Here is a 17,559-nt window from a genome sequence, read left to right on the forward strand (position 1 = left end):
TGTGGGGGGAGAGAGAGATGGGGGAAGCCTTATAGCACAAGTGGAAGTCCTTGCACAGGGCTTCCACTGACAGCGCTGGTTAGGTGAATCCTAACCTAAGTTACCTAAAAACAAGATGAAAATAAAAATTGTTTGCTATATTACAGTGTATAGTAGTTGTGTTATTGTGAGACACCCTGGAATTTTTTTTTATTACGGGCCATGCATAAATATTTTAAACAAATTCTAAAAAGAGGAGTCAAAAGCCAGCCTGTACAAAGTCCACCAGGTTTCAGAATCAAAATGACTGGTATACTCTCATAATGGACTTCTGGACTAAACACTCACAAGATGTATTCTGCAACTTCTGAAGTAGGTTTCCAACATCAAGATAGAAAATAATTACTTATTCAGTAATCCTGTCAGACACAGTATCAGTTCTGTCATCAGTCTTATTACTGCTTTGGAATCTTGAGACTAAACATTTTCAGCAGGGTAAATTAACTGTAGGATTCTTTTATACACATTATTTTATTACACATTCTGAAAGGTGCATTTCCTAAGAGATCCCCCCTCCCAACTACCAATTGTTCAGTAATCTGTTTCTAGTCTTGCATGCACACCCACACCCACTTTTCATATACACCCATTTCTTTTCCACCACTTTCCAATTTTTTTTACCAAGTCTTCACATCTCCCTCACTGGACACATGCCTTCTGAAACATGTAAGGAACTGCTTTCAAACAATGCAAAATCACATGTACTAATATATTATACCCCTCGGGTAGCTAATAGCGTTTTTGTCATTCATGGCTGACTAGAGCTTTCTGAATAAAGATGTTCTTCTCCAAGCTCTAACATTTGATGTCCCTGGAGCAACCATCTGTGCTGTGTCCAGTTTCTAGGACAGTACATTTCTCTTACTGATTATTATAACAGTTCAGGGACTGTTTTGTTTGTAGAAGACTTAGCAGCTGCCTTATATTAAACAAGGAAGCAAAATAGTAATTTACTGAAGTCTTTACAGGTACAGATCACTTTTTTTATTAGAACAATGCTAAATTATTATAAACTGACTCATTTGACTGGGTCAGGTTATATATCTGAACAATGTAACACACTTAAAGAGAATCTGAATTAAGTGAAAATTCTCTATTATGCTTAGTAGAATTGTCTGGATTTTTACTTCTTGAAATAAGGCAACCCTAACTGTACTAAAAAGGGAGAATTCTGTTTCAGACTACAGCTGCCACATTTCCAGTTTAAGCCTGGAATACAGAAATATCCCTGAAATGGTCCGGTAAACTTTTCATTTTTAAAATTCTATAGTCAGGTATCATATTTATCCATCTCCATTATCTTGAAAAATTACTGACAATAGCATTTGAAATTGCCAAGCACTTAAAAGAAACCATACTTACTTCCAGTCTTTGAACCATTTCTCTGATGTCATCAGCACAGTTATCAAGTGCTGAGAGAAGAACACATTCTCCTCTTTCATAAAAAACTTTAACACTCATTAATCCAGATGTCCATCCAATAACATCTCTGCAGGAGCAGTTGAAAACAACATTCTTTGATTCCTTTTCAATCAACACGATGAACTCATTTGAGATACCAAGAAGACATTCAATGTCAAGGGACTGACCAAAGTCTCGTGCTATCACATTCCATATCACTGCTCCAATGCTGAATAAGTGGGCATCCTTCCTTGGTTTCACTCTCTCTTTTTTCTTTGCTCCCAGTGTAATAAAACTAAACTTGACTGACGTGTCTACTGTAGCGGTAGTAACAAAGTTTTCTGCAAGATCTTTCAAGTACTCTTGCCGTGTTCTAGTGGCCATGGCTCGAAATTTTTCTGACTTGTGTGCTGCATTTTCTGCATTAATAACTTTGGCCAAAAGGAAGTCCCGGAAAACTGCTGATTTAGGGAAAGTCACTCCTTTAGGTATTGGTGGCCCGAAAGGTGGTACATCTTTTGACCTTGAAACTCCAACACTAGAACGTGAAGAAAACTTATTATAGGATCAATGTTTTGTAAGTTATTTTAACTAAAACACTATTTGTTTATACATAAGATATTCATGCATCTACCAAGGACAAGAAAAATTTATATAATAAACTACCTCAAAACTCTTCAAAAGAAGAAATTGTCAGGAATTACATTTGCAGCAAAATGAGAAAAATAAAATCATAGAATTGTAGAGTTGGATGGGACCACTAGGATCATCCAGTCCAACCCCCTACAGAACTCTTTCTAACTGAATATATTTTTTATCAAATTGAAAATGTGCTGCATCAAGAAATTAAATATTCACAGAACACAAATGTTGTTGTACCAACCCATCATAAAATGGTGTGTTACAGATGCATGTACATGAACACTAAATATATAGATCAGGGTACTAGTGTATAAACAAATGCACAATTTTTTATGCCATATGCCTAGAATGCACTCCTATACAGTATTGATTCATGGTATGAACATATAAGCATGCCATGATCCATTATGGGCTACCTTGGAACTGAGTCAGTTACCCCACTTCTCCCGTCTAGAGTCCCCATGCATATAGAAATTTGTATTAACTATAGGGCTCAGCTTTCATAAGATTGCTTCTTGTCCTCGAATAATTCAGAGATTTAAATATAGAGACTACGTTCTATAGGTACCATACAACTTATTTTTATTGAAGCTAGCAAGTTTCCTGAACCTTACTAATATTTCTTTAAAGTACTGTCATTTTTGGTTTTATGGTGCAATCCAAACCCTCTCAAGCCATCACTTGGACTTTTTGGAGCAGTACATCCACCACCCATCTGCACTCTGGTTGCTCACTGTGGCCAAAGATGAGGAGGTACAAGACAACTGGAACAAATTCCATCATCCGATGGCAGTGATTCCAGTGGATCCCAGTGTGGTTTAGCCCCTCCCTGAGGCACCCCATTTGGGGGCTTGCTGCCAGCCCCCACAGGCAAGGATATGGCCTGTGGGTCTCCCACTAAGCTCATTCATTGAGTGGAAGGGGGAGGTTGGTGCCATGATGGTTGGCTGGGTGAGCTGGGAGCAGGTACATGGAAAATGCAGAAAAGGCTGATAAAGCAAATAAACAATGGCCCCAGCAATTTCCAATGAAAGCCTAAGAAACTAAGGCAATTGACAAACCTATACTCACCTATAGCACACATTTTCAGTGCAAGGGTTGTGGACTTTAACAATGACAAACACATGTTGAAAATGAGAACGGATATTTTTTGGAGTAAAAGGAAGCGCTCCAGGCTCTTGGAAGACAATGGTAACAATGTCATTTCCTATGTGCCTTTTCCTTAAAAGCTAGATGCAAAACAAACAAACAAAAAAACATTAAAATGGTGACTACAATTTCCTTCACATCCACTAGAAAAAAAGATAACTATTAAAAATGGCAATTATGTATTTTAAAAAACCCTAGACTTTGATTAGTCACAATGTTCTTGTCTTGGCACAGGCAGCACGCAACCTAAGTACGGTATATTTTACAGGTCTTGTCTATACCGTTTGAAATACACAGCTCTTTAAAAAGGGGAAAGTGGTGGGTTGAGAATAGGTAAAATCTTAAACCAGTCTTGTTCAAGTATATGAAGCACAGACCCACACTAAATAGCCCTTTAATCATTTCCAAGATGCAAAATAACTTTTCTTGTTTCCTTAAGATGTTTTTCCTCACTGTAGTGGTTTCTATACAGACTAGAAATTCTCAACATTTTAAACCAATCTTTCCCCACCATAAAAAGCACAACAGTCACCAAATATCTTCACAGGACAATTTTATTTCAATTAAATTTGGAAATGCAGCAGTGGACAAAGGCAGGCCAAGATCCAAGGATTCCTAAATGTACGTTGAAGCGGTTCAACACAGCTTTTGCCATTTATTTCCAGCTGCAGCTCTCCACACTGTTACAGTAACCTCCCAGACTTTTGGGAACAGCTTTTTGGGTAGTGTGTCTGCAGCAGAGTCTGTGAAAGAAAGGGGACCTCAGATATCCTGGCACACATTTAGAATCTCTCATGTGGTCCTTTGGATATTGCCCCAAATATGTACATGCAGACATTCATATTACAGCTAAATATGATATTTTGAAGTAACATATCTTAAGTAACATAAGCTAGTATCAATTTAAATAACTTGTAACCATGTAACAAGTATGTAATTAAAACATCAACCTTTTCTGTAATTATTTGGAAAGCTGAAAAGGTGTTGGAAATGTTACAATCCAGGAGCTCCACAGACACATACCGATGTTCACATGCAGTTTTCTGGTGAATTTTTACTTCAATAGTCCAATAGTAAACCAGAAGCTATTTCAGTTTCTCTTTGTTAGCTTAAAAGCAGAGCTGTCAGTGAAAGGAAATACTGAAGCAACACAAAGTCTCTGTAAAGTCCATCTACCAGAAAGTTTCGATCTCAGAGCTTTTGGAAATGCTGCAGTACCTTTTTGTTTACTGTATTAATTTGGGATGTCCAGGATTAAGCTGGTAGAAAATTGGAGATATGACCTCTGCTGTATTCTGAGCTGTTTTAATTGAATTTTATTTAAAACATTATCTATTACTGGCTTTTGAAATGATGTAGATGACAGACATATGTGAATGAAAATCACAACTGTGGGTATGCATCTGGTGCACACTAAGCTATGGTATAGGGTACAACCCAACTCTATTAAAATCAATGAAAGTTTTGCCATACCATTATAAGCCAGTAGCTGCAATCCATTTTACAGGTACAGACACTAATTTCAGCGTGTTTTTAGTGGGGCATAAATACTTTGGTCTACAGGTGGACTAAAGTAATTGGACTGGATTGAACTAAGCTGTTGCACTAGCAGAAGCCAGTGCAACAGGTCCTAAGAGATCAACAGGACTTGCCCCCCTCACCTTCACACCAATGCCCTCCCCATATCTGATTGGGAGGGTCAGGAGAGCCCCCAGAACAGGGTGCAGAGGGAGGAGTTCATTTTGCCTGGCAAGCAAAAGTAACTGTGCCGATGGAATGATCTCCTTGGGGCAATGCTGAATTCCTCCCAAAGGCTCCATGGAAGTGAGTTTTATCACTGCTAACAAATCACCAAAATAAAAGTTCATGTACTGATCAGATGTAGTTTCCCATATATTCAAATTATTCTAAAGTTGCAGAAAGTGACAATAATACCTTTAATTTCAGATTCATCTGTTAACAGTGACAGATTAAAAATTAGGAAACAGAAGTAAGAAGTAAATATTTCAGGGGTAGCCAACATGGTAACTGCCAGATGATTTGGATTACAACTCCCATCAGCCTTGATCATTAGCCATGCTAGCTAAGACTGAAAGAAGTTGCACCACATTGGCTATGCCTGCAGGAAAGTGTACAAACAGAATGAACATTTTGCCTACTCCAGTCTGTGTGAGGAAAGGCATGTAAAAGCTAGTTGAGTGGAGGACAGATTTTTTCCAGAGGATCTCCAGAAGGCCCACTTATGGGCTGCAAAGGTTCCTGACTTTGGATGACATGCTAAGCCAAAACATAACTTAGCTTGGCAAAGTGCAGCAGCAAAACAAACTAGAGAGGAGCAAAATGGACAATTTCCTTTTTGGGATCCCACATATTTGCCTCAAGCCATGGCTTGGCTTAGATATTAGGTGCTAATTGGGTTGAATAATAAATAACAGACATTTGCAATATAAACCTTTCTAAATTATTTTAAAGGGCATCAATAGTTCCTGAAAGGAATTTGAGTCTTGTCACCAACATGCATAAGCATATTCATTAACATAATTGTATTAACCTAACCATATAAAACAAATTAGAACTCATTCATTCTTTAAAATGTTGGCAAATTGGGTGAGATTTCTGAGGTACAACTAATATTTTAGTCAACATAGCAGACAACCATTATAATCAGTACCATAAAGGTCTGTACAACATCATAAAAAACAGTAATAGAACCATATAATTATAAATGGGGAATTGAAATGCAAGGAACAGGCAAGGAGAGTTAAATAGATGATATTGATATGTAATACATTGATCTCGGTAGGATTGTATAAATGGAATGCAAATTGAATGGAGAAAAAGGTATGAAAAAGAGAGAGACACTGTTCTGAAAACTGAAGAAAATGGTATGTAACTATTATACAGAGCTTGTTTTCATATCTCTAAGTTCTTTTCCCCTTTCTCTCCTTATTTGTTCAACTGCCCTTCCAACACACTCTTAACAATGATACAATTCAATTGGAATTTTAAATATAGTACATAGGTCAAGTGGGATTATTTTCAGGAAGTAACACAATATTGACAACAAGACCCTAATAACAGTTTCCACCTTAGTTCTAACACAATATTTACTTGGAAGTAAGGTCCACTGATAATAGTATTTTTTTTAAAAAAAATGTAGATCACAACCTTAATTGGCGTGGTAAATCTAAATATGAATCCAGTAAAATATCAGCATTAATGAACTTAATTTTAATATGAAAGAGTATCAAGTTAAGAGAATGTTAGAAAAGAAATATCTACCACCTTTTAAAAATAATGTATTAGTTCTGATCTGACCTTAATTGTGGACCTTCAATTTACTTTACTGGTTCTGTTTTCCCTAACATGCTAATCAAATGTGATTTTAAGTTTTCCAGATAATCTGAAATGGGATGCACCACCTAATCTGTCCCTTTAGCATATTTGTATTCATCTCTAAGCTTCCCAAGCAAAATTGACCATTACCGGACAGCTAAAGCCACAGCAATCTATTTCTGTAAGCCTTAATTGCTTGCTCAAGCTAAAGCAACAAAGCTATCCTGTCATATTGCATAAAGCATCTTTCTTCATTCAATTTAATGGGGGGGGGGATGAAAAGACATCAAAAGAAACCTTCAAGCTTATTTTAATTTAGTAATAAAATAAGTGGTTTCATAATAAGTTTGCATTATATGTTAATATTTACATATACAAATACCACATATTTCAATCAGACCTGATTAAAACTAGGAAAATTCCAAACACTGAAGAAGCATTTAATCTTACATACCAAGATAGTAACTCGTTTTCATTTTTTTATTATTATTATATCAGACAAGGAGATAACTTGACAACAGATTTGGATTAATCAGATCTGACCAAAGATAACAAAAGCAAATGGCAGAAGTGTGAGGAAATATTGCAAGGAAATGATCTGGAAAGGGTGTCTACAAGGGTAAAAGTTCAACAGGAGAAGCCTTTAACTGTGATGTGTAAGGAAAGCCAATACAAGGTGGTGGTACTGGCCACACCAGAGTGGGTAGCTCCCTCTGTTCTGATCAGAACACAGAGTGAAGACTCCCCACCCTATATTGCAGCCAAAGTGAAAAATTACCTGTGTGTTTGGATCTCCTGCTCGCTCTAAAACTAGAGGGATGTCCTGATCAGTGACCAAGCAGGGCGTAGTTATTTCCTAGAAAAAGCAACAGACAGTTCTGGTGTGGCCTATTTCTGGCTCACAGGTAATTGGATTTTATGAAATGTTCATTGGAGATAGTGCTCACAGTAGCTGGCTACATACCTTGGCCAGTGACCATACGAGGTATAATGGATGTATAAACCTATTCACACCATAATTTCAGTGGGAGGCTAGACCTCTAGATCCCATTCAAATCTAAGATGGGAAGTTCCCACATGACTCGGATAAGTGGATGAAACAAGATAAGCCCTGTACACAAAGTAAAATTTCTATACCACAGGGCTGGTAAGACTGTTCCTTGAGGACAGCAGCAACTTTATCTGTGATGCTGACTCTTAGCTTCCTGTGTGTCTCAAAGGGAAAGGTTTGTTATTTTATGTGAATTGTTCCTAGCTTGTCAAGAATACTTCCATGGGTACATTCTACATTATATAGTTTGGCAATGAGGTACCAACAGAAAGAGAAAATAAACATTCATTAGCTATTTCTTCTACACATTAAGGCTGGCTAAATGTTGATTACTAGAGTGTGCTTATCACATTTTATTGAAAAGTGTCCATGCTGTGCAAATACCACTGGCATCCAGTATCATAAAAAATAATGTGGGGGGCCTTCAGATCTCAGTTGCCTGGTTTGCGCATAACACTAAATCAAATTATGGTTTAGTGTGAACAAAGTGTACTTTGCTCCTGCAGCAACACTACCAATAGCTAAGCCATGTCTTTGCTTAGCCTTATGAACTAGAGCTCATGGTTCATCTCACTCCAAACAAACCACACTGTGTAGCCAAAGTTTGTTCTCAGCTTATAGTTCTTGGTTTGATTTGGGGGAGACAAACCGTAAGCCCAAGTTTGCTAAGTCAAACCATGGTTTACCTCTTGGCAGTGAAACAGCAGGGAAGGAGCTAAGCAGCCACAATTTTCACTATATGCACCAGCACACTGTTTTGTTCAAATTAAGCCATAGTTCGGCTTAGTGATACGTGCAAATGAGGCCAATATTACCTAAATATGGAAAACTTCCACATTATTTTATCCAAAGAAATCCATAGAACATACTATGATATTACTGCTAAATATACCAAGACTGTCCAAGGTACAAAGACTGATGAGTGTTTACTAAAACATTGTGGAAGGGTGTGATTGTTACTGGGGAAATAATGGAATTAGGTTGGAAAATTTTGAGGATAAACCAAGAACAGGCTTTAGTTTGTCTAGAGAGGAAGACACATTAGGGAATATTTAGGTAAAGATATAAGCAAAGGTAAGAAAACTGAAGAGTGAAATGAGTGGCTCAAGCAAACACAATAGTGAGGGTGACAAACGCCATACAATTCTGGAAGAAGTGGATCAAGGTAAAAGGTTATTTCCTATGCTCACAGTTTAGGTAAAACCGAGACAAAGACTAACATTCAACATCAAGTAAGGGTTTAATGTATTGTCATTGCCTGCAATTAGGAACAAAAATATTTGAAATCAACATTGAGTATATCTTTTGTAGAAGTATTTTCTACAATAGTTAAACTTTGCAATTTAAACCCATCCACAGATAGATTACAGTTTCTCAAACATTTTGTTATTCCAGTGTATACTGTCTTTTGTGTCATATTGGAGGGAATAAAATATTTGCAAATAGATGCAGTAAGCTCCTTGTTCACAACTTTGATATGTTAACCTATCACTTTCATCACCTTGGGCATGTGCACTGGATCACAAATAAATTTAAGTGTTTCTAAATTACATAGAAATATAATTAACTTCATATGATAGATGGATACAGATTTCTGTATCATCATAAATGGTCAAAATGGTCCCAAAAACCACAGGTAGACCAAATATGTTTCTGTTGCTGGTTAGTGGTTAGTGTAGACAGTACTGAGGTAGATGTATTCTAAAGCCGTTTCCTATATGCCTTTCACGTATAATTTCTAGCTCCATTTTAAAAGGTGTTGCTACAATATTTTCTCATTAGATACAACTGTGCAGGTCTACTATTAAGACTTTCTCTTTATCCAACTAAGGCTTCGTTCTATCCTCTGGGCACTTGCCTTGGGAATAGTTCCCATTGAAAACAATAGAAAGTACACCTGAGTTAAAACAGTACAAAACAAGCTATAAAGTTCTGATAGTTTGGTGAATTTGGTAAACAAGACCGCTGGTTACACCTACCCACTTCTAGGAAAGTGATTTGCCAATTATTATAAAACTATTTTAATTTTTATACATCTACGAAGCTATTCTTTTAGAACTCCAGAATTGCAAGTTCTGCCACATTCTCAACTTGCTCACTTTAGGCATAAATATCATACAACCTAACTACTACAATTTTAGCTACTCTCCCAAAACAAATTCACCACAGATAAGGAAATAACTTTTATACATCTGTCAATAAGTCTGAAAATATGTTTGCAGAAATCCTTATTCTTTGTGCAGATATACAAGGAACTGTTGTTGCTTCTTTTATCTACACACACTGGCTTGCAGAATGTTACACTCTGAGCAGTAATCTCATTTGTGAATGGCTCCTTTATTCACACATTAAATTCGTAGAAGTGGGAATATATTATACATTTTAAAGTATCTATTTCTTTTAAATCCCATTTATAAAGCAAACTTATGCCAAAGGTATTATTTATATCAATTAGTACAGGCAAAGACAGGGTTAACCTTACAAAAACAAAAAAAGAAAATCATGATTCAATTCAAGCCAATGGCAAAAGCCCATTAACTTCAAATCATTCAAGACTGCAACCATTAGGATTCTACAAAACCTCTGATGCAATGTTATTTTTAGCCATCCTTAATGCTGCAAGATATTCTAAACTAGAACAGAATGGTACATGTTCAAACATTAACTGTATTTGCTATATAATGCTCTATTATCTATGTGCATAACAGACAAGCAGTATGTTAAGTTATTAGAATACCAAAACTTACACCATGAAAAATCTAATTACATATACTTGCATCTTTTAAATGCACATTATTAAAAATTAGGCTGGATTCAGTTTGTTTTGGTAGGAGAGGAAGTATTTAAGTTTTCAGAAGTATCTGTATCACTAAATACTGGTAATTCAGTGAAATAATTTATTCTCTCTTTTTTAAAAATGGAAATACCAGATAGAAAAAAAATAGTTAACAGAATAAACTTTTGGGTCAAAGCAGAAGTAATAAACCTAAGCATTTTAATCCGTAAGCAATCCTCAAGTTAAAATAATAGCAACAATAATTTTTACTGAGTATTCATAACAAACATTTCAACAACAACAAAAAAATACATTCTACAAACAACTTCTCAGACAAGAAATCATGCATGATTCCCTAAAGCTGACTTGAGACATACCTGTTGCCTGTTACTGGGCATATATGGAAGCATAGTTGACACATGAAACATTATTTCGTAATCTTTGTAGGTAGTATAAAGGGAATGTGTTCCAGTTGAATCGGCTGAAATTAAAGTCCACAAGTGGGTCAATGAAGACAATGCAGAAATTCAAGTATAATATAAACATCTCTCCTCCCCACCCCTGGGCCGCAAAAAAACACACCATCCAGCAAATATGACAGTTCCATATAAATTCCAAATAGTTTCAGAAGCCCTTTCCAAGGCATATGTCCCTATTGCAATTTGGCATTCAACTATTTCCTGTGGCAAGTGAAAGTTGCATGCCATTCAATGGGGGCAGCACAACCACTAAGACGGAGTACGCAAAACACAGCCACTTACGTAACCCCTTGTTTTCCTCACCAAGGAAACCAGCTGCTGGGTCTGGTATTCCTAGAGCAAGGATGAGGAACCTCAGGCCCAAATGTGGCCCCTCCAGGCCCCTCTGTCCAGTCCTCATGCCTCTTTTGGAATGCCTCTCTACCACTTCAGGCTACATCCCTCACTGGTCCTACTCCATACCCTCATCTTTGCCTGTCTGTAGTATGTCCTTCAATTGTAATGATGCCTCCTGCTTGCCTGGATGGAGGATGGAGATGGGTATCAGTGTGGGTGTGTCTGGACAGCTCTGCATGGTTGGAATGTAGTCAACTGCACAAAGATAAAACTCATCTGTTGCTATGACTCTGGCGCTAAGCATCAGCATGCAGGCCTGGAACACTGTCTGGCCCCACCGTAGGGTGACTGTGCTCAGACTGGAAGGGAAGAAAGAAATGCAGTGTAGATGCTGTCTCTGTGATCTCTGTGTAATCTGCATTTACAAAAGGAAAGCACTTTGGCATAACAGATTCTCTTATTTTTATAATTTTAGTGTTTATTACAATTTATTATTAAAACTTACTTTTATTGTCTAGCTGAGCTCGGTATTTATTGAAACCTTTCAGCCATACTCTCTGACCTAGGAGATCAAGGAATTCGTCAAAAGCCGGTCCTGCGGTCTCATTGTTATACATCTCCTCCTCAGTGCTTTGGCCTGCTTTGCAATACAGGATCCCAATCTTGTGCTGAAAACTCAGCTGTAATTAGGAAAAAAATAGTCAGAACAGAAAAAGTCTCTAAAACAGGGTCTGACAGATATATTTTGTAACCCTAGTAAGCATTTTTCAGTTTAGGATCGACATATTTGAACTTCCGCAGAGCAGCAGCTAATGCCAATTCTGGCACACTAACTGAACTTTACTTCTTTACTTCTACTTGTGATGGATAAATCATGCCTTCCCAAAGCCCCTGTGCAGTATTAATCATTGGATCATTTGCAGCTGAGTATCTTCATTCTCTCTAAGGTTTTCTTTTCTTTTCAGAGGCCAAAATACATGTTATACCTATTGAGATAATCTCTGAAGTGAAATGTGATTTTAGGATTGCTTTGTATACTATAGTACTGTCTACATCATCTAGCAAAATGGGACACCTTATGTTGATCCCAGTGCAAATGCATTTGGGCTAATTTAAGATATTGCCTGCATAAGCAGGAACATCAGCTTCTGCTGCTCTGGGTGAATGAATTCCCCATTTGTCTTTCGTAAGTGGTTGTCTGTAAAGAATATGAAGCGTAAGCAGAAAGCACCATATATGGAAGATGTGAGTACTAAAAGCTCTGGAATATTCAACCCAAAAAGACCACACAAATTAGTTACTCTTGCATTAGGAAAAAAATACTGTTTTTTTTCTAACTTAAAATTCAGATACCTGAAGTTCAATGGACTCTCCTTCTCTTTGCAATAATACCAGCCATCTTCTCTATTTTCCCAACTATGTGAAGGATTTTGGTGGAGGTGGGGGTGAAGTTTATATAAGTTCCCTTTTAGACTGTAACTACTGTTGACACAATCAGCCTGCTTATTTCTGACAATAATTGCAGATGAACTAAAGTATCTATAATGTAAGTATGTATTGCCAATTGATTGTAACAAATAGTGATTATTTTCACCATAGCAATTGATTTGATCGCTTCTATTTTCAACTTTATTAAAAACTTCTAGTAGTATCAAAATAGGATGAATCCAGTGTTCCTACATCCATTCTATTAGCATTTCCTCTTCCTATTAAAAATTAACCAAGTGATAGAAAGCAGCAGTCTTCCTGTACTGCTTTCAGATATCCAGCCATGCTCAAGGCTCATAATCACATACACTGAAAAATACTTATTTGGTCAAAATACATCCTCTGGCTACAGAATAAAAAATGTATGTCATTGAATCAATGAGGTGTGCTGTATAAAGAATATTGCTCTATGGACTGAGGAATCCAGGGGACAAATCCCAGCTCAAAAACCCCGGATTGGTTTATTATTTATTAATTTGTTTCAAAAAAAATTATATATTGCTGATTGTAAGAAAAAACCTCAAATGTTGGTTGACTGGTCCAAGGTCACCTTGGAGTCAAGACGTGAGAATAAAATGAGACATCCTCATATATGGTGTCCTGAGCTCCTTGGAAGAAGCCGGATATTTACCTTATTCATCATATTTGTATAAGGCTGACTAAAATGATGCTCTTTTTTCTGTATCTATATATGCATTTCTATATAAAATGATCAATTATGCCTTTTATAATCTTGCAGAACAGTGTCTGCCTTATCAAACCAATTAATCTCACCATTATTCACTCTGAATTTAAAGTATATGTTCATTTCATTGCTCATGCAGTGTTAACTTGTTAAATAGTCCCAATTAGAATTTCAGCTGTTTGATCTATCATATATTCCACATAAAGTAAGAAGACTGCCACTGCGAATAAGGTGTGCTAATTATAATTAGGAAAGGAAAATCTGAAAAGGTGAAAGATTGGCAAACCAATGACTTTCCCTTTAATACAATGTGCAGCTTTCTAATATTGGGTGTTTACCAAAAATGGCTTACTAAACTGTATTTTACCTCCATGGAAAGTACAGCCATTTGTGCTTGTGATTAGTATGTGTAAATGTTCATTTTGTATATTTATTGTTTTATGTGAACCACTTTTATCTGAAGCAGTATATAAATAAGCCAACATGTAAGAAAACAAAAAAACCTACAAAATTATCTTAATGTAATATAAATACACAGAAAGTCCCCTTTTGTTAAAGTTCCTTAAAAATCTCCTTCACTTATCGTAAGTTAACTGCATTTCCACAGACAGGTCAGATCAAATTCAGTTGTATTTATGACAACAAAACAGTGCAATAAGACAACTCACAGGCACGCAAGTTCAGGCAAGGCATGCAATACCTACCCCTTGTTCGTCAAGTTTAAGCAGCTGCTCAGAAACTTTGGGTGAGTTAGAAGCTTGCCGTAGGCACTGAATGCTCAGTTCTGGTATTACATATTCCAATACTTCTTTAAGAGGTAAACCGCGTGCTGTGCCATGTCTAGCAGTAGATGGAATAGCATCTTCTAAAATGGCTCCCCTCAACGTGGTAAGCTACAGCAAGAGTATAAGACTTACTAAATGTTTATCATTGTAACACAATCTTCAACAAGGAAAAGGAAAATACAAACTCTATTAAGCTGTTACTGCCTGAACCTGCGTAGGGAGAAGTAGGAACATGCATGCTAGCCTTACCCCCAACCTTGCTACGCTGAATGGGAAGGTTTGACAGGGGATTAAGTGCATTTGACTGAACTTATATAGAACTGCACTATCAAGGATTGTGGAGAGTATTCTAAATGCATTCATCCGGCACATGGTGCTAGGTTGGGGAACCTACACTAGCTTGAGCAATAATGCTTGAACATGGCTACACATGCTTCATTTACAGTGGTGCTGGGCAACAGCAATTAGCAAAACTTCAAAATTCAACTAAAGACACACATTGAAAAGAATAAAATAAGCAGAAGGGTTAACAGTAAGAATCAGGTGTCTATTGAAACATGTTCACAAGCAGTATATTTTCAGCAATAGCACTTGGAGGTTAGCATGAAACCATCACTTTGGGCTCAGTTTCCAGCCCTCAAGAAGGTTTTATATAAACTTCATAAACTGCACCAGCAAACTATATGGCAAAATGCATCCCTTAATTCTGTGTATGCTAGCCAATGTAAGATCTGAGAAACTTTTAACAAAGATTTATCACAAATGTCATACACAGCTATTCCCATGATTAATTATCAAGAGAAGGAAAACTGAACTGAAAAACTACCTATAACTGAAATTAACGGTGGACAACCAGATTTTCGTATGTGTTTTGTTAAAGCTGCCTAAGAAAGTGCCTGAGGCTTAATTAGCATCCCTCCTACGACTTCAGATGCTATTGTTTTTTAAACCTTGAACATGCCATTATTTTACAACAAATTACCCTACTGTGCTTTACATAGTTAGTACACTGAAAAAAGAAATAGCTAGAACATCCAACAACACGAAATAAAATAGACATTTAAAGTATTTTGTTAAAGAGGAATTCTATGTCACATCCCCTTTCTCCCTTCCCCCTCTCAAAACATTATTCCTTTCCACTCTCTTCCCAAGCCTGCTTATACTTTTATAATCCTCTTCTGTCAAGCATCTGCAGCCATACTTATCTTCTACATTCTCAGGCTCACCATCTGTTTATTTTTGAAAAGTGTACCCATTTCCTTCATTCCTCAATAGGGAAAATGAATTTCTGACATAAGAACTGCTAGGCTCCAATATGCTTTGATTCTACAAGAGCCATCATATTCTATCTATCTATAAGCACATCCACAAAATAATGTAAAACTACTGCAATCCTATACACACACACACACACAGGACTAAATCCTTTTGATTTAGTGGGACTTTCTAACGGCATTTACCAATGTTTTTAGAGGTATCAGACAACTTGAAAATGAAATACAGAATGACATACAACCAATAGCAATTACAAAATTGAAAAGGCATTTGAACACAAATGGTAAGAGTACAGAAAGGCACAATAACTTGAGGTCAAACCCAGTGGAACACAGATTTGGAAACATGAATAGACTTTCCTCACAGGTGGCACTTCACAAAGGACTTCCCACTGTTAACCCCAGGAACAGAACCAAGATAATAATGGAACTCAGGGTTACAGTACATAAAATAGGGAGAAAAAACAGAGATTGTGGGTGGGTAGAGTTGCTGGATTATACTGGCAAGCAGTGGTGTAGCGTGGGGGGTGCAGGGGGGGCGGGCCGCACCGGGCGCAACATCTGGGGTTAGGGCAAATCCATGGGTTAGGGGGCGCAAATCCATGGGTTAGGGGGCACAAATCCACAGGTTAGGGGGCGCAAATTACTTGCCTTGCCCCGGGTGCTGACAACCCACGCTACGCCACTGCTGGCAAGATCTCTCTCACACACACATATGTATGTGTGTTATGTTACTTCTTTCCCTAGAAAAATGTTTGTGTTTCATCTGTGTCATTCTGAACGTTAACTTTCTCCAGAATTCTGTAAGAGACAGGTGCTGTATAAAAGACTAGGGTATATTTGCCCAAATTAATCTCACTCTTTGCTGGCTATATTCTGATGTAATTACTCTCAAACCCTGGAGCAGGGACACAGCAGCCCCCTTTCTCCTGCCAATTCCATAGATCACTCTGAAACCTGGGCACACAAGAACATGGCCTAATGTTGATGAGCTTGTGATGCAGGGACAAGCTTTTTCATTGGTGGCACCAGAATTCTGGAATGCACTCCCTGCTGAAATCTATATTGGCATGTCACCAGCTTTTGAAGATGCAACTGTTTACACAAGCATTATCTTGATTTCTTGACCTGATTCTCTTGTTTTAATTGCTGTGCTGTTTTAATGTGATTGTTTTATTGCATATTTTAATTATGACATATCTTTAATTATTCTGTACTTTATCAATGTTGTACATTTGGTTTTAAGTTTTATAAACAACTTACAAACAACTTAGAAGTCATCAGGACCTTAAGCAGTATATCAATTAATAACAATAATTAAAGACTATATTTCTTACATGGGATATTATATTTCGTACAATCTAGACTGGGCAAAATAAGTTTACTCTCTCTCAGAACAGAGTAACATCACCAGACTGTCAGGCAGCAAAAAGCATGTATCACTCACTCTTAGTAATAAACAGGGGGAATCACCCATAGCTCCCATCCATCTAGTGTGCTGAACCAAGATGTAGTATACATCTAATTTACACCAAACTGCTAAACAGGAAGGAAACAGATAATTATTTATGATTCTGTGGTTTTGTTTTAACCGCAGTGGCACTTTCTCCAGCCACTGCAGCTTATGGGAATTGCTGCCAGTAATTGCCTGTTTCTCCTTGCAAGTGCCTACATGTCCACATGCAGAAACAGAAATGGGATTCTGCCTTCTCAACAGAACTTCACTTTCTCTTCTTCTCTCATGCACCCCTCAAATCTGCTCTGGAGGACAGGGGACCCTCTGGAGCAGATTTCGTGAGGTATGAGGGGGAGAAGGGGAAGTTCAGTTGTGTGAGCAGAGCAGAAATCAGCTCACATGATATCTATTCTTATATATGGAATGAAAGCTCTGTGAATTTATTATTTCTCTTTGAATATATTTCAGTACTTTCTGGAGCAGTGTGGAAACCAGGGGAATTGTCAAGGGGTGATCCACAGGGCTCAAGTGAGAGTATTTTGCACTAGTTCCCAGACTTCTGACCCTTTCCCCTTCTTCTAATTATTTTTTTTAAAGCAAACTTTGTTCACAGGGCAGCAGGGCAGGCTGCAGCACTAGTAAAAACTCTTGGGCACCTGCTA

General features: G+C 37.3%; 1 protein-coding gene across 6 annotated transcripts in view; it reads right to left on the minus strand.

The window, feature by feature from the left end:
* The window catches only part of SIPA1L2 (signal induced proliferation associated 1 like 2), a 78,957-nt gene that overhangs the window by 36,215 nt on the left and 25,183 nt on the right, over positions 1-17,559 (minus strand). For 4 of the 6 annotated variants that reach the window (XM_083605978.1, XM_083605975.1, XM_083605973.1 and 1 more), the window contains exons 4-9: positions 14,087-14,275; positions 11,715-11,889; positions 10,772-10,875; positions 7,346-7,423; positions 3,154-3,311; positions 1,402-1,978 (exon numbers count right to left, since the gene is read on the minus strand). In XM_083605978.1, the coding sequence (XP_083462104.1) occupies positions 1,402-1,978; positions 3,154-3,311; positions 7,346-7,423; positions 10,772-10,875; positions 11,715-11,889; positions 14,087-14,275 (1,281 nt within the window). The remainder of the gene's footprint in view (positions 1-1,401; positions 1,979-3,153; positions 3,312-7,345; positions 7,424-10,771; positions 10,876-11,714; positions 11,890-14,086; positions 14,276-17,559) is intronic. The other 2 variants (XM_083605977.1, XM_083605976.1) reach the window with 1 other exon arrangement.

The sequence above is a fragment of the Podarcis filfolensis genome, assembly GCF_964270895.1.
Source record: "Podarcis filfolensis genome assembly, chromosome: 3".
NCBI classification, from domain to species: Eukaryota; Metazoa; Chordata; class Lepidosauria; order Squamata; family Lacertidae; genus Podarcis; species Podarcis filfolensis.